This window comes from Chiloscyllium plagiosum, unplaced genomic scaffold (genome assembly GCF_037043375.1).
Source record: "Chiloscyllium plagiosum isolate Xiang-an unplaced genomic scaffold, Cpla_swu_hap1 HiC_scaffold_14, whole genome shotgun sequence".
NCBI lineage: Eukaryota > Metazoa > Chordata > Chondrichthyes > Orectolobiformes > Hemiscylliidae > Chiloscyllium > Chiloscyllium plagiosum.
The window spans coordinates 56,686,013-56,713,965 of record NW_028270152.1 but is presented as its reverse complement, the minus strand read 5'-3'; the positions used below and the strand labels follow the sequence as shown (position 1 = coordinate 56,713,965).

Here is a 27,953-nt window from a genome sequence, read left to right as displayed (position 1 = left end):
AAATTACTTTTGCCTTTAATATTTCTCATCTCAATCCAATCTGTTTCACATCCTGGTTTTCTGAACATAGATAATCTCTCTCTAGAATGTTAACACCATCATTAACTAATACAGCCTTCTCTCCATTTTTTCTGAGCTTTCTGTCCTTCTGATATCCAGTACTATTTAATATTCAGATAACCGTCCATGTCATCTAGTGTAATTGGTACCATGGTGAGCTAGCTCATTCAACCTACATTCTCTACTCTCATCCAAATAAATTGAAAGGATCTCAAAAGTTTTGGACAGTTGTCATGACTGAGATTCCTGAGCCCTTTCCCCCTTGGTTCCCTTCGCTGTCTTATTTGCATTACCACTCTTCTGTCTCTGAGCTGTGACTAAATCAATAAACCTTATCCTAAGAGATCTGACTGCCTCCTGGTACAAAGAATTTCAGATGTGTGGAAGTGTCTGTAGTTCAGTCTCTGAGACAAAGCTGTTCAAACTTAAAACACTTATTGCAGATATGTTTGAGAGGAATTTGGCTTGTCTGTATTCTGTTCCTTCATGTGTTCTAATTAGCTACTTAATTATTTTGTTAAATAATAACTTTTGCTTTTGATATGTTTTATGTTTTATTAGCCTAGCCACCAGTTGTAATTCGTTGTGTAAAACTTAGGAATAGAATAAACTTGAGCCACTTATCAGACACTCTCAAAGTAATAAGTGTCATTTTCTGTGTCAGAGTAAGAACCAATTCCTGAAGGACAAAAGTGTTAAGAAAAGCAAAAATAATGGAGCAACTTGTCCCTTTCTTCATTTCAATCCCTTAATCACTCAACTTGCAGCATTTGATTCTAAGGCACACTCAAATGTTGTCTCACACTAAGTTGGCTAGTTTTATATACTTTCAACACAAAAGGCCTATTTCACCCAGTTACAGAGGAACTGATTTCAACTGCTCCTTGGATTAACTGAGCCCAATTGCATTTCTTCTGGGGACTTCATTAAATTGTACTTCAGTCAAGAGATTTTTGAATTTAAACTGTAACATTTAAATGGGAATGACAAAGTCAAATATGTACAAAACTTTAAAACTCCCTTACCCACCAACTGCTAGCATTCATTCCTTTCTTTATATGAAAACTGAAGTGTGCTTTGTATATCAAAATTCTGTTGGTTAAAACAAGTTGTTCACATTTCTGTGTTAATGGTCTCTAGCAGGATTATAATACCAGCATAATGGAATTTTATGTCTACGTTAATAAATATAGATATTGCCACGAGCCTGAAATGTTAAAATGTCATTTTCTAGACTTTTGAAGAATTAATGTGTTAGTGCAGTCAGGTTATAGCTGAACATTTTTCTGATCTTGTGATATCATCTGTTACTGAAGTCATGTGTATTTTGCAATGATCAAAATATTACATCAACTTCATATCACTTTCATCTTGTCACATTAAACAGTAATGAGTCAATGTTATAACCGTATTTTAAATGTTAAAAGATCATTGTGGTATATCATTCAGTAGATATCAGAGCAGCAAATTGTATTTTGTAGAAATTTGTCCCCAGGCACTTTTGAGAAGTGAAATCAGACACAAACATACACTGAGTCAACGAAAAAGATAAATGAAGGACGGACCAAATTCTCAGTAAATGTGATGGTTTTCATTTAGAGGTGGAGAGGCTTCAGAAGGGAATCCTGGGGATTGGGGCAGAGATGACCAAAATCATGGCTGTTACTGGAAGAGAAGGATTAATGCATGAGAGGCCAGATTTGGTGAATTAGAAAGCATTAGAATAAGGGAACTTGAAAGGTTGGAGATTAGCAAAATCAAAAGGGCAATAATGCTGAAATTTCTTATAAGGCTGAGAATTTTAAATTGGAGGTCTGGAAGAATGGGTGCTAATGAAGCTTAACTATCACAGGAGTTTGGGTGAGTACAAATTAATGGGAGATGGGAAATAGACAGCAAAGGTTTAGATGAGTTTGTGTTGTCTGGGGATGAAACAAGAGAAAGTGTGTTTCAGAAAAGTGGAGTCCGGATGTGGCGAAGGCATAAGCGAGAGTTTTAGCAACACATAAGTTTAGGCAGTAGGAAAGATTAAATATGACCGTCAATGTAAAATTATGCAGGCTGTATGATGAGAAAACCTTCAGTTCAGAATAAAATAGGATGACAGTGTAATGAATGATCTGGTTAAATCATAGAGAATTCATACATAATTTAATAAGCTTACTGTCTGAATTCTTTAATGTTATAATACCATAAATATGATCAAAACATTATTTTGTTTAAAACATATTTCATTTAGATTAAATAATTGGAACATTGAAAAAAATATATGGCAAAGAAGTAAATAATTTATTTTTATTAAGCAAGCTGGATTGAAGTTTATAATGTACTGAATGGCCTTGATGTTTTAGAGTCAGAGAGTCATACAGCGTGGAAACAGACCTTTCAGTCCAACTAGTCCATGCCAACCATGTTCACCAACTAAGCTAGTTCCATCTGCCTGTGTTTGCTTCATATCTCTCCAAACCTTTGCTATTCATGTACTTATCCAAATGTCTTTTAAATGTTGTAACTATACCTGCATCCATCACTTCCTCTGGCAGTTCATTCCACACATGAACCACTGTCTAAATTTTTAAAAAATTGCCCTCATGTCCTTTTTAAATCGTTCTTCTCATTTAAAAATGTGCCCCCACTAGTTTTGAACTCCACCCCACCCTCCACCTTTCTTAAGAAAAAGACCTTTGCTATTCACCCTAGCTATGCCTCTCATACTTTTAAAAACCTCAACAATGTCACTCCTCAAACGCCGACGCTCCAGCCCATTTTTATAACCCAATTCCTGTAACATTCTGGTAAATCCTTTCAGAACCCTCTCCAGTTTAGTAATATCTTTCCTATAATAGAATGACCAGAACTGTACACTGTACTCCAAAGGAAGCCTTATCAACATCCGATAAAATCTCAACATGACATCCCAATTCCCATAGTCAAAGGTCTGAGCAATGAAGGCAAACATGCTAAATATCTGTTTACCTGTGATGCAAATTTCAAAGAATTATTTTCCTTCACTCGTAGGTCTTTCAGTTCTCAGATTAATTGCATAAGTCCCTGAATTTGTTTGTTTTATCAAATTGTAATACCTCTTCAGTCGTAGAATGGAATGAAAATATTTCAAGGTAATGTCACACATAAGAAAGACTCAGTGATGGAAGAGTTTCCTGGTCATAAGACATAAACAAATTAAAGGAAGAAATATATCAGTACATCTCAACCTTAACATGAATGGGGAATCAAGGGATATTACTGTAGCGAATCCACTGAAGAAGTCAGCCTGTGTGCACACACCTGAACAATCAGTGTATTTATTATTCAATTTCCCTTGGGGCCATCGAAATGAAGTCAGAAATTCTTATTGCTCAATGCATACCTACAGGGAAAAAAAATCATTAGATAGCAATGAAGAATAGGAATTCTGGATGTTATTCATGCAGCTAACTAAAGACATTGCACCATCAACCCATAATGAACAAACTTCAAACAGCATGTGTAATTGGAAAATTCCAGGTTCTGTCATTATTCGTACCGTGTAATTTCCTCACTGGACTTTTGGTATCCCTGATTTAATGTTGTGAATGCTCATGTATTTTTAACAAACTTAACATAGCATGATGTGTGCATTACATTTGTTTCTGATGTTGATACACTGATCTCGAACACCATTATCAAGTGCATTAGAATTGCACTTGATAATGCATATTGGTGTTGGTAAGTCAGAATAAAGTGTGACAGGTTGCACAAAGAGAGTGCTCATTGTAACGCAAGATTTTTAATATTTCACACCAATGTGTCATGTCTTTTCCATGTTCTTTAAACTATTTTTAGAATGCTTATCAATAAAAATAACAATATTTAACTTCACAGTTGCATGAGTTTACAAATGGTATTCTCTTGTATTCTTGTGCAGATCTTGAAAGCTTCAAAGGAAAATCAAGAAATAACGTGTCTGTCCGAGAGGGACAAGGAGTTGTGTTGCTTTGTGGCCCTCCACCACATTCTACAGGTATTCATTATTGTATTAATTTGCTGGTAGATTAGTTCAGGGAGTTCAACATTTTGGACATTGTAATATTGTTTGGTGCAGAGGAAGTGTTCAGACCCGAGGTGAGATTTCCCAATTTGTTTCAGTTCCAGATGGGTTATCCCAGATTGTTAAATGCTGGACTGAGGAGGGATGAACTGGGTCCTCTTCTCTTTTAAGCCCACCGCCGTTGGTTTCCACATGGTTGATTTAAAAACAGAACCTTTCTCTTATTGTTACCTTTTGTCCCAGACCAAAATGAACTTGTGTTTTAAAAGGAGTCAAGTTAACCAGACGTTCTTGAGTTCACAAAGAGTGAGTTTATTGATTACTATATGCAAGAGGAATTCGTAATCTGACACACATACACACAGATTAGAAATAAAGAGTGAGTCCAAAAGTGTTAAAGTATTAAAAATAGATGCATGGATCAATCTCTGAATTATTCACCAAGACTTGATAGTTGCATATTGTAGCCATAAAATGCACCTGAATGATTGCATTGGCATTAAATAGTTGGTTTCACAATGCTTAATTTTGCCTGTTGGCTTGAGATTTTTAAATTCTGGTTCCTTTTGACATCTGGTCAACTTGACTCCTTTTAAACCGCAAGTTCGTTTTGGTCTGGGACAGAGGTATCCACAAGGGAAAGGATCCATTTTTAAATCAAGCATGTGGCAACCAACAGGGTGAGCAAAAAGAGAAGAGGACCCAGTTCATCCGTCCTCAATCCAGCATTTAATAATTCTAATATCCAGGATGGGGAAGACTCCTTTTGTTGCCCTGTTTCCTTTTTTTCTGGTTTGCAACACTTGGACTGAAAGGTCTTCCTTTACCTGAAGCACAGGTGACAATTGCAAATTCTTCAACTGTAACTTTTTCAGCTCTTTCATGCTCAAACCCAGACTGGTACACACGCGAACAGTCAGTCTCACTAGCATCTTCCAGTTGAGTTGAAACTTCTTTTAAACCCTTGTCCTGTGTATTCTTGAAGTGAAAGCACAAAATATGTTTGCAGTTTGGAACATGATCTGTACATTGTGGCTCACTGTTCAGCTGGAGACCATCAGCTTCTGTGTGATCATAAACGATCACAGTCCAACCTGTTTTAACTTGCCACTTCCTCCCTATGATGGATTATTGTTCGATGTAAGGTTCTGTGGGTCCCTCTTTCCAGACAGCCAACGTGTTTCCCTCTCCAGTCAATTTTGGCTTTATCAGCCTGCTTTTAAGAAGAAAAAGAACACACGTTGAAACTAGAAATTTAAAATGTCCACAGTATATCTGGGTTCTGGCACACAGTCATGGCAATGGTATAGTTCTGGAATTTGGGTACTGGAAGTTTGATATAAATCAGTAATTTCAGACATTCCTATTCTAATGCACTTGATAAATTCCAATACAAGTGATTTACAAATGTGAATAATTGTAGGACGACAAAGCCCCATGCCAATAATTTATACCTTGTGCTACAATTGTACACAATTGAAGTTAATCTTGGAGAACAGATGTTTAACTTCTGAAGTCAAAAGGTGGTTGAGTTCAGAGGCATGAATTGTCTGTAATCTTCGTATGAGAAACTTTGAATTGATTAGTCAGAGAAAATTCCTCTGTCCTACTGAAAATAATAATCTGCATTTGACCAATTTCCATTCAAGGCCTGTTTTAATTCTGTGGTTTCAGAAATGGTCTTCCTAAAATGATTACAGCCATCCTCATGCATCAGTGGAATGTCAATGGGATGTTGAGAAAATGACAAGGACCTCCAAATGAGGTTACAACAAAGGAGAGAATGACCAATGAGGAAATTTCCTTTCTAAACAGGCTCAGACTTATGTGGATTTTTTTAAGAACCAGGAAAATACTGTCTGTGTCCTGTACAGATAAAAGAGCCACCTGTCTTGATTACTCCACTCCTTCAATTATGGTTCAGATAGGGCCTGCTTACAGTACATTGGGGAAGAATACAGTAGATCAAAGGAACTGCATGTCCAATTGTTATCTGAACAGCAAACAAACCCGAAGGCACAAATAACACATTTACTTCCAAATAATAGGCTTTATATGTGGTTTTATTGTGCACATCAGTATTGTTGAAATCCTGCTATATCTATGTCAGTGACCTGTGTGTTTCTCTTAGTTGTTATGTGCTGTGGTGATATTTGTAAGAAATGCCAGTCATGGTTTGTAGCACTGCTGTATCATAATTTTCTCCTGACTGATGTTCAAGTCAGTTGAGATCTGGAAAGACTTCTGAATAGGTTGCTTTGACACTGCAGGTCATAGTCTCTTTGGTCCTGTATCCTGACATTTGTATAAGTGGGTATTGAAGAGGCCTGGCTCACATCAGGTGCCTTGAAGAAAGAGAGCTGCACAGCAAAATTGGTCCTGGACAGAATACTGACCAAATGGTATTAGTTAATTCCCAAGATTGTGACAAGAGTTAACCTGAAACCTTTAGAGGCCATTTTCAGTTATCTCTGTATAACTTGACAGTAATTGGGTTAACACATCCTCGGAAGTGCTAATATAGTGTCAGGAGGGCAGCATAAAAATATGGCTCACAAATAGTAATGGCTTTGTGCCAATGCCTTTTCTGGTATTGACACTAAAATTGGCATTGAATTTGTGTTGAGCTCTGCAAGCTGTCTCAAGTACTCTGAGGTGTTCCTCAGTGCTTTATCAGAGAATGCTCCTGCCCCATAATGGCAGAGCTATAACTCAAAGTTCACAGGTGCTTGAGCCAAGATCAGACTTCAGGTGACAGAAGTGTCTCTCTGACTGTTTCAATAGTGCAATGGCACCATCAGATTTTCAGGCCAATGATTGTTTGAGCCAACAGTGCATCACTCGTTTGGTGTTACAAAGTTATTCAATTGCTGAAAAAAGAGAGGTGGAGCTCAGTGCCCAAGAATCTAAAAAATCATTTCAGATCTCATGAATAAGATAGTGCTCAACAGTTGTTAATTTGTCACCATCTGTGCACTGAAGTCAGCATTTTTCTCACTGGACCCTGCTCATTACAAATCCAATAATCAGGGATGAATAATGGCGATTAGAGAAACAAAGGAACTAAACTGGCCCTAAAACTGGACTTAGTTTGACATTTTGAAAGTCTTCCAAGGCTAAGAATCAAAATTTTGGATATCTGAATGTAAATATATGCAAATAAATTGCAACAGTAGTGAGATTCTGCAGCAATGTTTTACAACAAATTTCTAAAAATGACTTCTGAATAGATAGATGCATTGTGTGAAACCTCATTTATATTTGATAAGCCCTGTTAATAAAACAATTCATTCTGGGAGAATTTTCTTGTGCATTCTTGCCTAACATAATCAATTGCATATATTATGTGGAAAGAATAGCATCTTATAATTAGCTTTCATGTGCTTTTAATTAACATTTGTTGTTTTTTAACCTTCCTTTAAAAAAAATTCCTTTTAAAATTATCATTGATATTGATACAAGTTAGGATTTTGAAGGAAACTAATTACTCTCCGTGATATCTTTCTGTTGTAAATTAATTGGATTCTGTTATGGTACTTCTTTCTAAAGGTAATAAATGTAATGTGAAAAAAACCTGTTTTCAAGGTATGTTTTACACTGACATAATTATCAAATATTGCAAATTGGAAATTTACTGTAACATCAATTAACTAACTTGAGAAATAGGTTAAGTCAACAAACATGAGTTGGAATAGTGAGGACATTTGTATGGTGAGTTTAAAGGTCCAGTATTAATGTAAAAGAATATGCGGATGAGTGAATAAAAGAGTGTTAAATGGGTGCTGGTGTGAGGATATTATGGCTTTAAGAGGTGTACTTTATCCTTTTTGTTGAAGAGAGGTGTTAAGATAGGAGAACAGAAACAGCCTGAATGGGCAAGATCAATCTCCCTCAGAACCTAGATTTTTAGTTTGAGTTTCTTTAGTAGTTGTTGCGGGGATCTTGAAGCTGGATGTGGAAGCTGTTTTTCCTTTCTCTGTTATAATCAAAAACTGGGGGTTCTCTTCCTGCTGCTAGAATTGTATGTGAGACAATCTATTTTATTGAATTTGCCTTTGCCAAGGATATGTTTATGGTATGCCACCAAATTGAAACAGTTGCAGTTTAGTAGTTAGATAATGTATTATTCTATTAACTTTTCCAATATAGTTAAATTATTCAAAATTTCTTTTGTTGTATTTTAACTATAGTGTATGAATAACGTAGGTTTTGCTTCAAGACGTGTAGTTTGACCAATTGAATTGCATCCACAACACAGTGGCTGGTACTCATCTTGAAAATAAGATAAACCTAGGGTCTAAGCTGTTGTCTTAATATATTTTGAGTGAGAATGGTCTGATCCATAACGCCGGGATAAGTTAATGAGGTGGGTAAGGAGTCAGTGGTTTTGAAGGATAAATAATTAAATGGGTAAGTGGGTGGTGAGAGGGAAGTTGGTATGTCAGTGAGATGTGCCACAGGATGCTGAGAGAGTGGGTAAGTGATAGGTTGGAGGTGGCTAACTGAATGAAATATGTATCTGTGTCAGGTAAGTGTGTGGGTAACATGCAATGGGAAGTGGTTAGGTTGTTGAGGAGTGTAGTCGTGTGGTGGGGAGAACTAGCTGGGTCAGGTTGGGGTGAGTGGTCATGATGATAAATGAGATTCATTGAGGGGAAGGTCAATTGAAAGTGCATAGACAATTGAATTGGGAGAGAATTTTAATGGGAGAAAAATAGAGACTAAAGGAGAGTTGAGTAAGGGAAGAGGATATTGGGGAATGATGCAAGGACCTATTCAAAAATGATTGAGCACAGTAGGAGTGGAGAGGGCACATAAGATCAGATGGTTGTAAATATGAATTGGGGATTATCTGAAGGGAGCCTGTAAGAGTTTACAGGAGAGCAGTGAATGCAAGTAACAGAATATGATGAATATTGAAAGGAGGTTGAATGAGAAATCAAATAAGAAAGAGGTTGAGTGAGGACATTGGTGAAGGTACCTTGATGAAGAAACATTTGATGGTTCATGGTAAGGAATAGGAAAGAAGGGATTAAGAGATAGAACAATGATGGATCAAGAAAGATGCATGTGTTTTGCCCCTATCTTTTCCAAAACATTGAAACAGTTCTCAAGAACAGCAGATTTTTGTTGCTGAACTGTGTAGATGTGAGATTTCCTTAAGAGTAACCAGTAATATTAAGCTATAACCAGGAAAAATGGGTAAGAATAAGAATTTGACATTTTTGGCTTCTGTTGCAAGAACTTTTTGAAGTCTGATAGTAGCCTGATTACTCTCTTTAGAGAGTGACCGGAGAGATCAGTAGAGTGTTAAATTGCCTTCCTAACTTAGCTATAGCCAGGGGTTCCAGCATATGTAAAACTGATATACTGGAGATCCAGAACAACAGATTGTAGAGATAGTTATACTCTTGTATTTTGTTACAAGAAATTAACATATACCAATTGAGCCGTGTATAGTTATTTAAATCAAATCATTTGAATTGATTAGGTTTATATCATGCATAAAATAAGAGTACAATTAACTCATCACTACATAGGTATGCCTATCTAATTTTAATGTACAGTTCGTATGAAGTCATATAGATGTTATCAGGTCTGATTGCACTATAGACTACAATTTGTCTTTGCGTAACAAATCATGCCTGACTTGAGTGTATCGATCACCTTCCATAATCCAATATCTCTGATATTTCTGTGGCTTCTCTCAAGGTTCAGACATTCAATGAGCAACAATGCTTGATTTGATTGTGAGCAAATTTTTCCTTTCATACATGATAAAATTGATTAATGATCAGAGTGCAAACTTAAATTATACCCTCCCTAAAGCTTGACACATGAACATGCATTTACAAATAAGTCTGACAAATAAAAAGAAAATACTACAGATGTTGGAAAACTGAAATAAGAATAGAAAATGCTGGAGAAATTCAGTCAGCCTGGCAGCATCTGTGGAGAGAGAAGCAGAGTAAATGTTTTGATTCTGATGTGGCTCCTCTTCAGCATAGTTTAGAAAATACATTTTTGCATCAATACCATAGGGTGAAAATCACAGGTAGTTCTGGTGGCCAAGAATCCAAGGATGGAACACAATGCCATTTTCTAAGTTCTTGTGATATAGTGATGATATTACAATGCTGTCAAGCATAGCGATCCTCAATTTTGTACTCAGTCAGTTGGGCTGAAGTTTGTGCTTGATTAAGCGCTCTTCTTTTCAGAGTCTTGAGTGTTGTTTCTTTTCTGTTCTCTGAAGGAGAGTCCAGTCTTGGCTTGCAGGCATTTTGGAGGTCTGAGTGTAACTATTCTACCTAGTTCTATGATAAACTGCAACTTATGATGAAGCTGCTCCTTGAACAAGGTTATGTTGTCCTTGATTTTTATTCATAGAGATCGTAAAAGATACAGACTCTGAAAAGTCTAGGTTGAAGGGTTTAGGGCCAGTTTGATTATAGCTAACAGATACTGCCTCAGACAACAGGTTTTTGAGCTTTTGAAAAAAAACACTTGTGCAATGAAAGAGGAGTGGCCAGTTCTCCCAGCTCAACTTCTCTCTGGTTTGGTTTGGATTTTAGCAGTAGTGTTGAGAAAGTTACTGGACCCAAAGAAGCAGGTCCAAGCTGGTGCTCTCTTTCTGATGTCTCTCATGTAAGACTCTGTGTTTGATTTTACGTTTTATGCCAAGGGGCATTCATGGGGATTGTTGCAAGTACAGGGAAAAACATCATTACGCTGGGATAACCTGTTGGGTTTTCAGATAGTTAAGTTATTCTGCATTTTGTTCTCTTTTGTTTATATTATTCTGCACTTTGTTCTCTTTTGTTTGTGTTTCATTCTGTAATCTTGTAAATAAATTCTGTTTGTTTATAACTAGGTGGTTTGACCAGCTGAATCACTCCTGAGATATCCATTGTACAACTGCTTAAAAAAAACTGGCAAAATTAGACTCTGGGCTACCTTCTTGAAATGTTTCGAGGTGTCTGTCCTGGTCCATTACAAACTTAACAAGAAAGCCATTGTTAAGCAATTTTTGTTTTAACCTAAAGTCAACTGGAGCCAGTATGTCTCTTAAAAATATAAAATCCAGTTTCTCAGAAGTTGGACAGACTTGTGTAACAAATAAGTGAATATGCTACTGGTTAACTTTTAATTCAAATTGCAAAAAGAAATTATTCTCTCCAATACAGCCATGTCCAAACTTTCACCTTCCATTTTAAATTTAAAAAAAAAATCAATGCTGTTCTTGTGCTCTTTCAAACAGTTAGTGTTGGGAAGATGGGCTGATTTTCCTCTTTGTAATCAAAAAATTGCAAATCATAAAGAGCAAAGGTTAATTATTTAAGTACTTCAAACTTAGGAGCTAACATAGCATTATAGTTTGTATCATCCAGCTCATTCAGGTGAGAGAGAGAATATTTGTGCAATAGCCAGTGAAAAGTACGCTATTTGCCCAATTGCAAGATATGTCTTATTATAAATTTTGCCCAACCCATTGAGAGGTAATAGTTGGACTTCATTAGTTGATTAAATTATAAATAGAAAATGCGAATTTTAATAAGTTGCAAAAATATTATTTCTTCAAAACAATTCTTGAAATGTTGATGTGTCCACAAAGATAGTATTTATTGCGCATTTTAAGCTGTCCATGAAAAGAGAATGCTTGTGGTTCTCTGTCGACTGCAGCTATGCTCCCATAAAGATATTTGGATGTGGATGCTCAGAATTTGATTGAATGATAAAAAGGAAAGATGATGTATATCTCAAGTCAGGATGCTGTATTTTAAACATTGTAAACATCCTCAGGTGCTTCTGAGGAATATTCTGAAAACAAAAATTGATATTCAGCAAAATACAACACATTGCCACTGATAAAACCAACAACTCTGACCAAGATGTTGGTTAAACTGGGTTGTCGAAGAAGAAAGAGCTGAATAACTGAGATGTGCTTGGAGATGTAATTTCCAAGTTGAGAGTCCTGACAGCTGAAGTCATAACTGTCATGGGTGGCACGGTGGCTCAGTGGTTAGCACTGCCGCCTCACAGCACTAGGGTCCCAGGTTCAATTACTGCCTCGGGTGACTGTCTGTGTGGAGTTTGCACATTCTCCCCGTGTCTGCATGGGTTTCCTTTGGGTACTCCGGTTTCCTCCCACAGTCCAAAGATGTACAGGTCAGGTGAATTGGCCATGCTAAATTGCCCATAGTGTTAGGTGCATTAGTCAGAGGGATATGGGTCCGGGTGGGTTACTTTTCAGAGGGTCTGTGTGGACTGGTTGGGCTGAAGGGCCTGTTTCCACACTGTAGGGAATCTAATCTAATCTAAATTGTTTCAAGGAGCCTGATAGATACTGAAGGTCACAGATTGTGTTATTTTATGGCAGTAACTCCCAATGATCTGCTGAAATGTTCACATAATGGTAATGTTACTGGACTAGTCATTTCAACGACTGTCATAATGATCAGCAGACATGGGTCAAATACCGCCATGACAGGTGGTTAAATATATAAAACTGCTTTCAGCGATGGTGACCATGAAACTATTAGCAATTGTCATAACAATCCATCTAGTTCATGAATGGACTTGCAGGAAGGAAATCTGCCATCCTTTTCTGGTGTGACCTCCATGCAACTCCAGACTTACAAGAATCTAACTGACTCTTAACTGGCCTCTGAAACACCTCAGCAATCCACACAGTTTAAATATAATCAGCAATTGGCAATAAATGTTGACTTTGATTGATGCCCACATTTCATGAAATAAATACTTTTTAAAGCAAGTATATTCATTTCAACTTCATAGAGAGCCCTTGTTATTGACAAGCCTGTGCTTAACTAAAAAGTCATGGACAACTCCATATTTACTACAAATTATTGAAGGTTCAACATATTCCAGCCTCTCATAATTGATTTGAAAATGAAATAAAAAAGCCTTTAAACAAAATTCACCAAATTAGGACAAAAGCTTTCCTCCATTTGCAGAGAGCTCATTCTGGAAAACTTTTTTTCTGCTCTGTTGATATACTCAAATTGTGTGGGTTTTGGGGGTTCTGTCTTATGAATAAAATGAAAGGAGACAGTGTTCATAGCCAGAAAACAGTATACTGCCTGTTAAGTGACAATGGCAACACATCTCATGTATTACAGATACTTCATTGAATGATTTATGACATTTTGTCATTCTGGAATTTAGCCAAAAATGTCTTGGAGGGAATAATTATTTTAAAATGCAAATTAAGTCAGAGCATATTTTAATTCCACTGATGGTCTTAGTGTTAGGAATTTTAGTTGTGACGAATAGTTTGAATCACACTGCACAAATGAAGTTTTAACAAGAATTGTTTTTGAAACTAATATTGTGTTCTATTGGTCAGCTGTATTAATTTCAAATCTGATAGTTCAAATGTTATCAGCTAGCAGGTTTTGCAGTTAAAATAAAAGATACTCCATTCTGTTAAGTTCATACTTACTCATTAGTAAGATGACAGATAAAGAAATTAAGTTTTGATCTCAAAATTCTTGATATTTGAATGCAAATTTAGTGGTAGTTGATGTACTTTTTAGGTAATGGACAATGAAACACTGTCCTTCTGCAATCTTAAATTTTAAAGGCATCTGTGTAGTTCTTTCCTCATGAGAACCACAGAAATGCACGTCATGATATGATTCAAATATTATATTTCCATTTGAAGACAGGCCAGGAGGTTTCATGGAGCTGCTCCCTCTCTGCCACTGTCATATCACTGGAACTATGCCACAATTCCTTGCTTATGATTTTATGTACGATTTCTGCTACACTTGTGGTGAAGCTGCAACAACAGAATATGAACAGCCCATGCAAACCTCTGCCAATAATGCTCTCATATATATTTATATGCACAATTAACTATAATTAGATATTAAAGATAGATCATCTCCATAGGCCAGTTGGCCTTTAATTTTAATATTATGTGAATTCTCAGGTTATAACATGGTCCCAAACACATTTCCAACTGAATTGTTGTTTACAAGATGTTACTTTCGTGGTTTAACTAATAATGAGTTAATTTGCAACATACTAATTAACTTAGACTTTGATAATATAACTGAAAAACGGACAATGGCGTATTTGTATTCATTAGCTACTGTGAACCTTGAGGTATTTAAGTAATTGATAGGGATTTGCCAAAATAGGCAGTAATAAATTTGCCTGTCACATCTTGCGCCAGCAGATTTTTTTTAAAAAAAGGCTTCCTTGTTAATACTTTCACAGTATTCTAGGAGTAATGGTAACATTGCATTGAATTCTAACATGACTCATTATTTCCAAATCCTGACAATTCCATCAGCTGAGCGACAGGAGCACTTGATATGGAAGAATGCATCTATACAAGAGATTATTTTTTGCCTCTCCAAAATGGCTACAGTTGATCTTGAAGAAAAGAAAAACAGGCAAGATGAACTGGAGATGCCACATAGAGTTCCTTTGAGAAGGTTTTTTTTTCCAATTTTAAATTCCGAATTTTAAATATTTCACCAAGACATTTGTCTGTATCTCTGCCACTTCAAAAGACTTAGACAGCACTTCAGGAACTGCAAGTTCAATTTCAAATTGTGCATTGAGAAATGTATCACTTTCCCTTTATTGCTGGAATGGAATATTTTGAAACTCCCTCCTTCACAGTGCTGGGGGAATACATTCACCACACAAACTGCAGCACTTCAAGAAAATGGTTCACTGTCAGCTTCTCAAAGACAATTCGAAATGGGCAATAAATGCCAACCTCACCAGCAACATCAACACCCAATGGATGCATACATTTCAAAATGATCCCAGTGAATAAAGCTGATTTTGTTTTTCTAAAGCATAGAGTTGGGTTGAAAAGCTGCTATCTATTTAAAGGCATGATGGTAATGCGTAGTTGGAGAAGATGTGAGAAAGCTTATGGAGGAGAACAGCTGCTTCATTCCTCACACCTAAGACATGCTACTCAAATCAGCAGTAAAAGTTAAGCACTGTACAAATTATAATTTGTCCTTTCTAAGTTGTGAAGAAAACAGCTCAACAGCAATAAAGATCCTGATAGTAATTTCACTTAACTCGATGGCAGAGTAGATAAGCACATCCCGCTTATACCTCTGAGACTTAGGTTTAAGTTCAGCTCAAAATAATCATCTGAAAGTTTCCTCTCTGTAATGATTTCGTAAAAATAAGAATATCATAAACCAAGTGCTTAAGCAGTTTGATCCCATTTGGATTCCACATCATAAGCTTAATACTAATTTGATTTGTCTACTTTAATTGCATTCGACATCTGTCAGTTTTTCATCAAGGACATGGATCATCAAAATTGGATCGTTCTTCAGTATATTAATGGGTCGTAGTTCACTTCACTCATTTTTTTTTTCATTTATCGTGTCCATTCTTATTAGCCGAAAAAAAACCTCTTCAAGATAATTTTGTTGATTTTGCACTGAGAGTTCTGTAGCACCAAAGACACACAAACACTTAGTAGACTAAAGTGTTTATGCTAATCATACATGGCGCAAACTAGAATTTCATAAGGTTTATTTTGGTGAAAGACTTGTACTATGAATCTCTGGTGCACAAAAAAAGCTAAAAGCAATTAAATAAGGATGTTAGTAATGACTAGGTAACTGTCATCATGTGATAAGGTCCACCTATTAGAGCACAAATGTCAGGTAGTGTGGCCAAGCGGTCTAAGGCGCTGGATTTAGCTTCCAGTCTCAACAAAAATGTTCAAATCCCACCACTGCCACTTGTGCTGACTGACTATTTATGGTCAGCATGGTGGCTCAGTGGTTAGCACTGCTGCTTCACAGCGCCAAGGACCTGAATTCGATTCCAGCCTATGGCAACTGTCTGTGTGGAATTTGCACATTCTCCCCGTGTCTGTGTGGGTTTCCTCTGGGTGATCTGGTTTCCTCCCACAGTCCAAAGATGTGCAGGTTAGGTGGATTGGTCATGCTAAATTGCCCACAGTGTTAGGTACATTAGTCAGAGGTGAATATAGGATAGGGGAATGGGTTTCACTGCGTTATTCTTCAGCGGAACGGTGTGAACTTGTTGGGCCAAATGGACCATTTTCATGCTTGCAGGAATCTAATCTAATTAAGTTTACTGGTCCTGTGAGGAACTGGGTGTGAATGGTGCTTTCAGGGTGCCTGTAAATTATTGTTCTTGTGCTAAGTCTGTGTAACTGACATTAATGTATACTTGCTTCTTACATTGAGTCTGATGTCTCACAAGAGACCATCATGTATGTCAGATGTAATGCAAATAGCTATTAAATAATACATAATCAACCTATTTACTGAGCCAACCTCTGCTGAAGATTTTCTGTCAGCATTCTTACCCCAGAAGGATTTCCTCAGAAATGAATATCAGTAAGCAGGTTTGATGGCAGTGAATCTACACAAGGTTCCTCAGTGACAAAAGTGTATTCCACTGACAGTTTGGAGCCACAACATTGCATTAAGAACGTCTGAAAAATTTCATTAGTTGATCTTTTTTAACAGATTAAACCAATTGCATGAATTTGCATTCAGCAGGATGTAAAAGAGTTTTTTTTTAAATCTCAGAATATTTCCATACTTTGCTTTGAAATAGATACTTTGAGTTTTGGAACCTAAATAGTTTGTTTATTTTTAAGCATAAAGTCTTAGATATTAATAAATTAGGTATTAATCTCTAGTAGTGCTATTCTCAGATAATCTGAAATAGAGTTGTGATGTTTAGCTGCTAAGAAGGAAGTTGTTTACAACTTAATCTGTTAATTAACTGAACATGTATCTTTCTTTGGTTTCACCTATCTCCCCTTGTGGTTTTCCAAGCCCATTTTGTCCATGAGTCCTACTTGATGTTATTCCACTTAAATCAGTAGACATATAAATTCCTCTGCTGGTCATGGCATGAGCTGATAGTATGAATTATTCAGTCTCTTCAGGTGTTATCCATCTCTCTTTTAAAATGACTGTCAACATTGATGTATCTTAAATATTTTGTTTGTCATGTGTGGTTGTTGTATTTTGGCATGCAAGCCCTTAAAATCTTTTTCAGCAATATCAATGACAAACGTGGCATCTAAAGGTTGATTGCCTGTCCATAACCTGCGCAGGAGGTTGAGAAGGAACAGTGGTATTACATCTTACCTGAAAAACCCAGTCCCTATTCCCGTGACCCTTGTAAATTTCTGCCAATCTGCAACTTCCATTTCCTCACCAAGGTCTTTGAAAATGTTATCCTGCCTGTAGGTCTGTGGCTTGATCCATCCAACCAGGTACCCCCTGCCGAAGTACTGAAATGGCTCTTGTCAAGATCATAAAGAGCTAGTTATGTGTGTATGACAAAGATCAGTAATTCCTTCTTGTCAGCTTGTCTGCAGACTTGGATGCAGCTGACCACAATATTCCTCTCCAGTGCCTTTCTCTGTTGTCCAGCTGACCAGGACTGCACACACATGGCTCCACTATTAGCAATCTCATTGTAACCAGAATATTTTTCTTCCCATTCCAATTACCTCTGAGGTTCAACAATGATCAATCCTTTCATTTTGATTTTGTTTCTAAATCTATGTTTACATTGAATGATTCGAGCATGAAAGGAAGAAATTCAACCTATCAGAAAGAGCAACCAAGTGAGCTAACTACTCTGTTCTCTCCCCCTAGACATTGAAATCTATGTATAAACCTCCACCATGTACTCAGGCATTGCATTTCCAGATCGCGAGCACTTCCTGTATAAAACAATTTTTCTTCACGTTGGTATTTAACTTCTGTCAGTGTTCTCTAGTTCTTGACTGTTTCACGTGGGCAACGATCTATCCTATTTATATTCCTCGTGATTCTGTGTATCTCTATTAAATCGTTTCACAACCTTCTCTTTTCTGATGACAACAACCCTAGTTTCCCTGAAGTTTCTATGAAGAAACTGCAAAGGTTATTAGTGAGGTGGATATCCTTTGATATGGGAAGACATCTATCTGGTCCACTTCTCAGAATAATTAAATTTGACCTGGGAGAGTGAAACGTTGTTCCAAGTAACCAGCATGCTCAAAATGTTAATGATCCCCACAGAGACCAATAACCTTTAAGAAGAGATATGAATTTCCCAGAGAAAGGGTTTCACATTTTAAGATTGTTTACTGGAACAAAGAAAGAAAAGTCAGCATTGACAAAGCATTCATAGAAGCATGGAATCATGTGGTACTCAATGGGCCCTTCAGTGCATTAAGGCTGTATCACAAAAAGCATATTACTACTTACACTGGTCCCATTTGCCTGCACAAGGCTCATAACCATAAATGTTATGACACTTCAAGTGCTCATCCAGGTACTTTTTTAAAAGTTGTGAAGGTTCCCACTTGAACTACTCTACCAGGCCATGCAATCCACCACCACCTGGGTATAAAACTTCCTTTTCCTCAAATCCCTTCTAAAAGCCTGCTGGACACACTTTCCTCATTCCTGAAGAAGGGCTTACGCCCGAAACGTCGATTCTCCTGTTCCTTGGATGCTGCCTGACCTGCTGCGCTTTTCCAGCAACACATTTTCAGCTCCTCAGTATAACCCTTTCAGATAGGATTATTATGATTAGATTAGATTCCCTACAGTGTGGAAACAGGCTCTTCAGCCCAACCAGTCCACACCAACCCTCCGAAGAGTAACCCACCCAGACCCCTTTCCCCTCTGACTAATACACCTAACACTATGGGCAATTTAGCATGGTCAATTCCCCTGACTTGCACATCTTTGGACTGTGGGTGGAAACCGGAGCACCTAGAGGAAACCCACGCAGACACGGGGAGAATGTGCCAAATCCATGCAGACAGTCGCCTGAGGCTGGAATCAAACCTGGGACCCTGGTGCTGTGAGGCAGCAGTGCTAACCACTGAGCCACCGTGCCGCCCCAGCCACCGTGCTGGGCAGACTTAGATGAATAGAATTCACTGAACATAGAACATAGAACAATACAGCGCAGAACAGGCCCTTCGGCACTCGATGTTGCACTGACCTGTGAACTATTCTCAGCTCGTCCCCCTAAACTTTCCCATCATCATCCATGTGCTTATCTAAGGACTGTTTAAATCTCCCTAATGTGGCTGAGTTGACTAAATTAGCAGATAGGGCATTCCATGCCCTTACCACTCTCTGCGTAAAGAACCTGCCTCTGACATCTGTCTTAAATCTATCACCCCTCAATTTGTAGTTATGCCCTCTCGTACAAGCTGACTTCATCATCCTAGGAAAAAGACTTTCACTGTCCACCCTATCTAATCCTCTGATCATCTTGTATGTCTCTATCAAATCCCCCCCTTAGTCGTCTTCTTTCCAATGAGAACAGATCCAAGTCTCTCAGCCGTTCCTCATAAGACCTTCCCACCAGACCAGGCAACATCCTGGCAAATCTCCCCTGCACCCACTCCAATGTCCCCACACCCCTCCCACAATGGGGCGACCAGAACTGTACACAATATTCCAAGTGTGGCTGTGCCACTGTTTTGTACAGTTGCAGCATGATATTGCGATTCCGGAACTCAATCCCTCTACAAATGAAACCTAACACACCGTATGCCTTCCTAACAGCACTATCCACGGAACCTGGAGTCTTTGCGAAGTTACAGCCAATAAAAGTGCTGGTAGATGAGGGCCTAAGTTTTCCAAGCCATCAGAATTTCAGCCGGTGGCCGGTGTTGAGCTGGAGTGGACAAGGTCAGAAGTCACATGACATCAGGTTATTGTCCAACAGGTTTACTTGAAGTCACAAATTTTTAGAGCACTGCTCCTTTGTCAGGTGAAGTAAAATACTTCCATATGTTATCTCATAGTTACCACTACCCAATAGACCACTGCCCACTCTCCACTTACTGGCCTGTGAGGAGGTTTCTGTTTCTTCATCAGGTCCTTTTATTTTAATATCATAGCTTCTTGTCTCAACTTCAGTTTGAGCTAGTGTTTTCAACAGTGGGTCAATTTGTTCAGCTGCTACCAACAAGCTGTCTTTAATTCCACCTTGTGGAAGAAAGATCTTATGTCAGAAAAGACTACAGAGGAATCTTGATTATCTGAAGGACACAGGCAGGGAGTATTTCATTCGGTTAATCAAACTCCAGATAATCAAATGCCAGATAACATGGTTTAGCTGAGCATCGGGACATTGCAATCTTGCTGGATAATCTGATATTCAGGTAATCTATTGCCGGATAAGTGAGGTTCCTCTGTGTGTGTTGAGGTTTTTGAGACTCCCAATAAAGGTTTCTGAAAACCAGACCACGGTTCTCAGATTCCATTGGTGAGCCATAGACCACATGACACCTCTGTCATTGAAAATGCCAGGCACTTTGTCCTGCAGTTGCTCAATCTCCCTGACTTTTTTTTAGATTACTTACAGTGTGGAAACAGGCCCTTCGGCCCAACAAGTCCACACCGACCCGCCAAAGCGCGACCCATTCCCCTACATTTACCCCTTCACTTAACACTACAGGCAATTTAACTTGGCCAATTCACCTAACCTGCACATTTTTGGACTGTAGGAGGAAACCGGAGCACCCGGAGGAAACCCACACAGACACAGGGAGAACGTGAAAACTCCACACAGAGAGTCGCCTGAGGCGGGAATTGAACCCGGGTCTCTGGCGCTGTGAGGCAGCAGTGCTAACCACTATGCCACCGTGCCGCCCACTGGCTTCTGAGAGACCACTGGGAGTGCCATCACCTTTGGCCCTGCCAGGTCAGTTGTCAAGAAGCTTTGTTAATCCTAACCACAGGCAAACTTAGGCCACTTGTCCCAAGACAAGATTGCATTCCAGATGCACACAGTAAAGGGAAGAGGAAAATATCCTCCTTCAATCCATTTAGCACCACCGTAGCACTTAACACTGAATGGTGGGAAGTTCCTGTCTTTTCTGAGCAGCAGAATTTGGATGACACTGGTCTAAATCAGTGTATTTACTGACTTGATTACTTCACCTTTAGACACAAGATCCCTAAAACACTAAGTAATGTGTTTAACCTCATCTGCACTCTCAAGAATGCCTTTACAGGGATTCACTGCTGCAATCAGAAGCATAACATCTTCTGAGGTGCTCTCTGGGGGACAGGATATGTGCGCTTGGGGTAATTCTTCAACTGTGACTGTGATAGCCATTTGTTTCTTCACAAATCTATTTAGAGAGCTATGAGATTGGCAAGTTGTCCTGACTGTTAACTAATGTACTTGAATTATTAAAATGGGTTTTTTTTGTGCTTCTGTGACAAAGAGGGTTGTGACTTTTAAAAATTGAAATACTTCAGATGTTCTGATCAGATTGTTAGTTGGTTCATTCCCAGGTCAACAAGTTGTCTCAAAATCTATTGACAATTATTATATTAAGGGTGGCTCTCCATTTAATCAAAGAACTCTGATAGTTCAGAGAACAGCCTGTCAAATCTGTTGTGTCAATCAATCAACTCATGACTGTATTGTAGCTCAGCTCCACTTCATCCTCTTTGGTCTACAATTTCTTGTGCTGAGATAATGTTGATGAAAAATAAGCCACAAAACTGGACTAAACAAAACTGAGGAAACCGTTTGTACTTTACAATATAAAAATTCAAATTGAGAATTCACAAAAAGCTTGGTATAAAATCTGAAGCATATATTATCAGATGAGATATAATGGCATAGTAGGAAGGTAACTGAGAATGAGAGTAAAATCAGGGTGATCATGGTTTTGAAAGAGCTACTAGATTTGACTTTTAATTCCCTCAGCGTATATGAATGATTTGGACTTGATCATAGAAAACACAAAATTGAACTTTGTTCATGACATAATTCAACTGTTTAAATGAGTGTTGCTGTTGTATAGAAAGCTATTGACAGATGTATGGGCAGTTGGATGGCAGATGCAATTCAGTACAAACCAGTTGTGCAGTGCCGAAAGGTAAAGGAAGAGCTGAGGCACATTTGGAGTGATCAATAAAATGAGGGATTCGCTTGTAAATGTGCGATTTTTAAAAGAATTTGGGATATATGTATATATATCCCAAGCACTTGATTAGTCATTCATTCACAAAGAAAATTTGAAGTATTTGCACAAACCAGGGTGAGAGGTTTTATCAGTAATAGTACATAAAATCTACTAAAATTTAAAACCTAAAAGAAAATTAAGAAAATATCTTGTTTTTGCATCACTATTTGGAAATACAGTTTCATATATCGACAGGAAAAATAATGTAAAAAAAATCCAGTGATGCTCCAAGGCAAATTGGGAGCAGTTTTGCACCATTATATCTGAATTAAGTTCAAATTAATATTTAACAATGGATTATTTTCATATCTAAATAAATTAGCAAGGGTCAAGTCTCTTATGCATTTAAGGATATAGTACTTGAGATGAAATTGTTTCCAAGTCCAAGTTGAAAAATTCAGAATTTATTAATTTTAGCTAAGCCAATGCTTGAAACAATATGTTGAAAAAAGTGAGTTAACTATTAAAATTGAAAATGTCGTGTTGATTAAAGAAAAAGATAAAGGTATGTATGCAGTGCTACTTAATTATCCAAAGATACCTGGTGATATTGTGACCCCAATCCAGTGTTGCTGAGGTGTGAGATGAGACAAAAACATTTCCTACTTGAGAATGACAGCTGAAATACAATTATCAAAGGCATTTTGTAACAGCTTATATTGAACAAAAATATAAGAAAAATATATGCTTTGAACCAGCAATCCCATTCTATAAAACCATTCTACTGGAAGCTGTGGTGACAATGTATGAACAAAATGAATGGGATCCAGCAGTAATTCTGCAACAGAATGATGATCTGAGTTCAAGACCTTGATAACGAACTGTGAGCCAAAAAGAGAGTGGGGAGATGGGGACAAATTGGATGGTTTGAAAGTATGGAAGACCTGGCGACCTATATAAATTTAGTGACAGGTCCTGCTTGATATTGTTTTTCCCATTGAACAAAATCATATCATATATCTTTGACAATGCATCAACCAGGAAATGCTATGAAAGACCCTGTGAAAGACCGATGTCCAGTGAAATTCATCAACACTTTCTGAGGTCCTCCATGAAAAGCAGTTCTCATTGATGGTAATATGACAGAATCATTTGTGGTCAAGTACAGATGTGTCATTGCCCTATCTTTTTCTCCAATTTAATTCTTCATCTTGTCAAATATAAGCATCCCAGTAGAGTGGACATTGTCTACAGAATGGACAGAAAAGGTTTCAACCTCAATGGATTGAAATCCAACAATAAAATGACACTGACATCACTTGTGGAATTTCAGTATGTGTGACAATGTCAACTCTGCAGTCTCAGAAGCGAATTTTGAAGCCTTACTTAATGCCTTTGCGGAAGCATACTGAAGAACTAGTCTGACCCTGAACTTCAAGAAGACTCAAATCCTTTACTCACCCCACGCCAGGTCAAGTTCCAGTTCATCCCTCCTTTCAGATCAATGGAGAAATGCTCCAAAACATGGAACATTACCCTCATCTGGGAAGCTGACCCATTTCTAATGCTGACAATGGTGTGACTCAACATCATATCTAATTGGTGAATGTTGCCTTTGGAAGCCTATGGATGAGAGTGTTTGATTGTGAAGTCGGTGCTGTACCAAGAACCTTCTGTATAAGGCAATTATCCTTTCAACTCCAGTATACTTACAAACTTGAACTACATGTAGGTGCTACCTCAAGAGCATTGAGAAGTATCATCAATGCTGTTTAAGATGGAGTGTCTGCAACAGCTGGGAGGACATAATTATCCAAAACCAATTCCACTGGGCTTGCCATGTGCTTAGGATGTGTGAGTTCTGACTGTTAAAGTAAATCATTTTCACCCAGCTCAAGATAGGCATTCAGACAAGTGGAGGACAAAGGAGCACTCCAAAGACTCCCTGACGGCTACTCTCAAGATCAGCAACATAAATGTCAATGCATGGGAGATCCTCAGCAGAAACTGACATACAGGAAACTTCTGTTTCTTCGAGAACATCTTTCAGCAAGTGGAAGTATGGAAAATGAATTGGAGAAAGGAACGCCAACTATCTGAAGGCCAAGGATCATATCCACCTCCAGGAAACACCTGGCAAAGGTGAGGTTGGAGATGCAGCTATTGAATCAGACTCATCAACCACACATGGACCTACAGAACCTGTGACCAGTGACACCGAATTTCACCGATAATTATAATAGTTCGTGAGTGATTGCCAATGAAAACAGTGAACTGAGAGATAGCCATTCTCTTGTGAATTGAGTGACTGTACAAAATTGCAGGTGGAAAAACATCACGTCAATGTATTGAAGATCCATCCATAAATCCACATAATAAAGGAGGTGGTGATGTAGTGCTAATATGATTGGTCTAGTAATCCAGAAACCCAGGATGCTGATTTGGATCACATCATGGCAGCTGATGGAACTTTAAATTTAACTCAAAAATTTGGATTTGAAAGCTAAACTCATTGATCATGACTTGAACCCACAACCTATTGCTGAGCAAAGAGTGTCAGTCAATAGTTACCAGGCATAGAAACATGATAACCAACAAATGCATTGTTCAACAAACCGAACTAATGAAATATACTTCAATGTTCATTGAAGCATGTGAGCTGAGTTCAACTGATAGCAGTATTTGTTGATAAAATTTAATATACCCGCAATCATCAATTGCTGTAAACCTCCATCTGGTTCACTAATGTAATTACATTGTCCGGTCACCATCTCAGAGCTGTTTTCTGGGGGCTTGCTGCATGCCATATTGATTGCCACATTTTCTCCATTACAGTAGTACCTGCACTTTACAATTGAGACGCAGATACTGTTATTATTAAGAAATTTGAGGTGTTCTGAGATAACACTTTTTTTTTATTGGGGTAAAGGAATGAATAGTAACATATGGTAACAGTATGCCTTATATGAGTTTGCAAGTTGTGGAATTCAAAACTCAACCAATTTAGAATCTTGAAATCTTGTGGATTGATTAATTCTCTGACAACTTCTCATTCTGTATTTGGGAGGGACAGATTATGATGAAAAGAGATATGTATGCATTGTTGTCAAATAATTAGAATTAATCCAATCTCAGAAATCTGCAGTCAGCTGTCTTTAACAGGATCCTATTATTCTGTGGCAGTGATAACCGAAATGCATTGTCAGTGTAGTCAACAGGAAAAGTCTGTCTGAAATAGTTTACTTGTCAGTTCACGAGCCTTGAACGAAAACAATTCAATCACTAAGTGTATTGGTGGTTAGAACAGCTTATTTGAAATAGCTGATAACCACTGGACTGGATGATTGTACTCTTGCCGGTTGCTTTGGCATTAAATAAAGTGTATGTATAAAGACAATATCGAGACATAAATACTTCACCTGACAAGGTGTACAGTCATACAAAATATAGGAAATGTTAAATTTGAAGGCAATTGAATTGGGTTTTGTTTTAAAAAGCTTGCAATGGATATTACATAATTTAAAAATGCAGCTGTTTTAAAATTTTAACTCCTGAAATGAATGTGATCAAAGAATAATTTGAATATTGAAGATTTGCTGAAGCAATGCAAAATATCTCAGCAAAAGGTTACAATCTAAATGCAAGATGGTCTTCAATGGAAATATTAATTGTTCCAAACACTACGTGATGGGATAATTATGTTTTAATAGTATCCTTCAATTCAATGTAAAATGGAGTATTTGAGAGAGGGGTTAGGACCTCCTGTTAAATCTGCCTGGAAACAAACTTGTATGGCTTCAGACTAAATAAACCTAAAGACTAATCTGGGGTCACTGTGGGAGCATGCTGGAAATCAAGTTCCACTGTTCCCAGAATCATCTCAAAAGTTTAAGGTATTACAAAGTACACAAATTTCCCAAATTCACCAGTCTTTCTTTTGACCCTAAAGCATGGACCAGAATTTTCTGTAGTTAATGAGAATTATTATTGATTATAAATGAATCATTTAAGTAGAACTGTGTTAGTTAAAACTCTAAGTCCCCAGTAAAACTCCCCTTCTACTCACACACACAGACTGGGGAAAAAAAATACATATTATGGGTGGAGAGTTAATATTGGGATGGCAGTTCAATAATCTTTGTCCACAGGGTTCACAAGATGATCCTTGTAGTTTGTCAGGTCCTGTTGCTGCTTGATCTTCCTTCTCCAAGGCCCTTCACTTGCTAGCCAGAGGTACAGTGTGACTGGTTCACTCTGAGAACATCTCTGACCTTCTGGTCAAGAACCACAGCTTAAAACAATTAATGAAGGGAAATAAACAGACATTCTTCAAGCTTGAAGTTAATGTTCACTGCTAAGAGAAAGACAGCTCCCCGTTTCCTGGGATCTGATGGCTTCTCACTCAAACATGGACATGTACAAATTGGTCGGTGACCTGGGAGCCAATCACATAGTTGCTGACAGGCAGAGGCCTTTCTCGTTGTTACTGGATCAGCATTCCCCAGATCAATCAGCTATTTGTCACAGACCAATGTTCATTCATAAACACACCCCCTGGCTCCAGTCGGTATCCAACCAGACTTCGCTCCACTTTTTGAACAAACAGCTGTGTAAACAGCACTGTCATTTGACATGCCTTTAAAAGTGCAACAATCCTTTTCCCCGGGTACAACAGAGTGTTACAAGGGGACATAAATTTAAGGTGAAGGGTGGAAGGTATAGGGGAGATGTCAGGGGTGGGTTCTTTACCCAGGGAGTGATGGGGGCATGGAATGCGCTGCCCGTGGGAGTGGTAGAGTCAAAATCATTGGCGACCTTTAAGCAGCATTTGGATAGGTACATGGATGGGTACTTAATCTAGGTTAGAAGTTCGGCACAACATCGTGGGCCGAAGGGCCTGTTCTGTGCTGTATTGTTCTATGTTCTATGTTCTATGTTCTAATCCTTGAGTCTTAAAACAGTTCTTTTCCCATTTCAGTCTACAATCAAAAATACAGGAAAATAAAAATGCTGTGTGGCTTGCTGATTATGGAAACAAACACAAGCTGAAATGTTTCCAGAGTCTAATGCAAATTTTAATACCCTCAACACAAAAGAGGAGGAAGCTGGGAATTTTGCTCTTGAGAAGGCATGGTGAACAGACATTTTATTGTAAATACACTCCACAATACTGCTTCTGAGAGAGTTTCAGAATTTTGATCCAGAGTCACTGATGGAACACTGATATATTTCCAAGTCAGGATGGTGAATGGCTTAGAGATGAACTTACAGTTGGTGTTCCCCTGTCAGTACTGCCCTTGTTCTTTTTGATGACAGTTCTCCTGGGTTTTATAAAATGCTGTCCAAATTCCTGCAAAATTTCTGCAGTGCATCCCGTTTAACACTGCTGCTACTGTGTGTTCTTGATAGAGGTGCAACTGAAACAAATAACATTGGAGTGGGAGAGCTAAATCCTGAATTTGAGAATGAAAACATGATTTTTTTTTTAAAAAGTGACAGTGAAAAAGAAGAGCAAAAGTACAGAAACTCTAAAGAGTGTAAGAATGGGAGTATGTTCAAAGCAAAAGATGAAGTACTGACAAAGAAGATTGATGAAGGCAGAGCAGTGGATGTTATCGATGTTGACTTCAGGAAGGTGTTTGACAAGGTTCCACATGGTAGACTGGTTAGCAAGATTCAAGTCAAAAAATGTGATGATGGAAAAGCACAGCCAGCCAGGCAGCATCCATGTAGCAGGAGGTTTGACGTTTCAAGCATAAGCTCTTCATCAGGAATGATGAATGATGAATCAGAAAGTCAAAACAACAGCACTTTTAAAAGGGAGAGGGAACAGAAAAGGCAACGCACAGTGAGGTCAGTGTAGGGGGGAGAGAGAGAGAGAGACAGAGAGAGAGAGAGAGATAGAGAAATAAACCCACACTG

General features: G+C 38.0%; 1 protein-coding gene across 14 annotated transcripts in view; it reads left to right on the top strand.

The window, feature by feature from the left end:
* The window catches only part of LOC122559093 (contactin-4-like), a 2,514,776-nt gene that overhangs the window by 1,727,989 nt on the left and 758,834 nt on the right, over nt 1-27,953 (top strand). For all 14 annotated transcript variants that reach the window (XM_087994461.1, XM_087994471.1, XM_087994472.1 and 11 more), the window contains one exon: nt 3,968-4,063. In XM_087994461.1, coding sequence (XP_087850587.1) covers nt 3,968-4,063 — 96 coding nt within the window. The remainder of the gene's footprint in view (nt 1-3,967; nt 4,064-27,953) is intronic.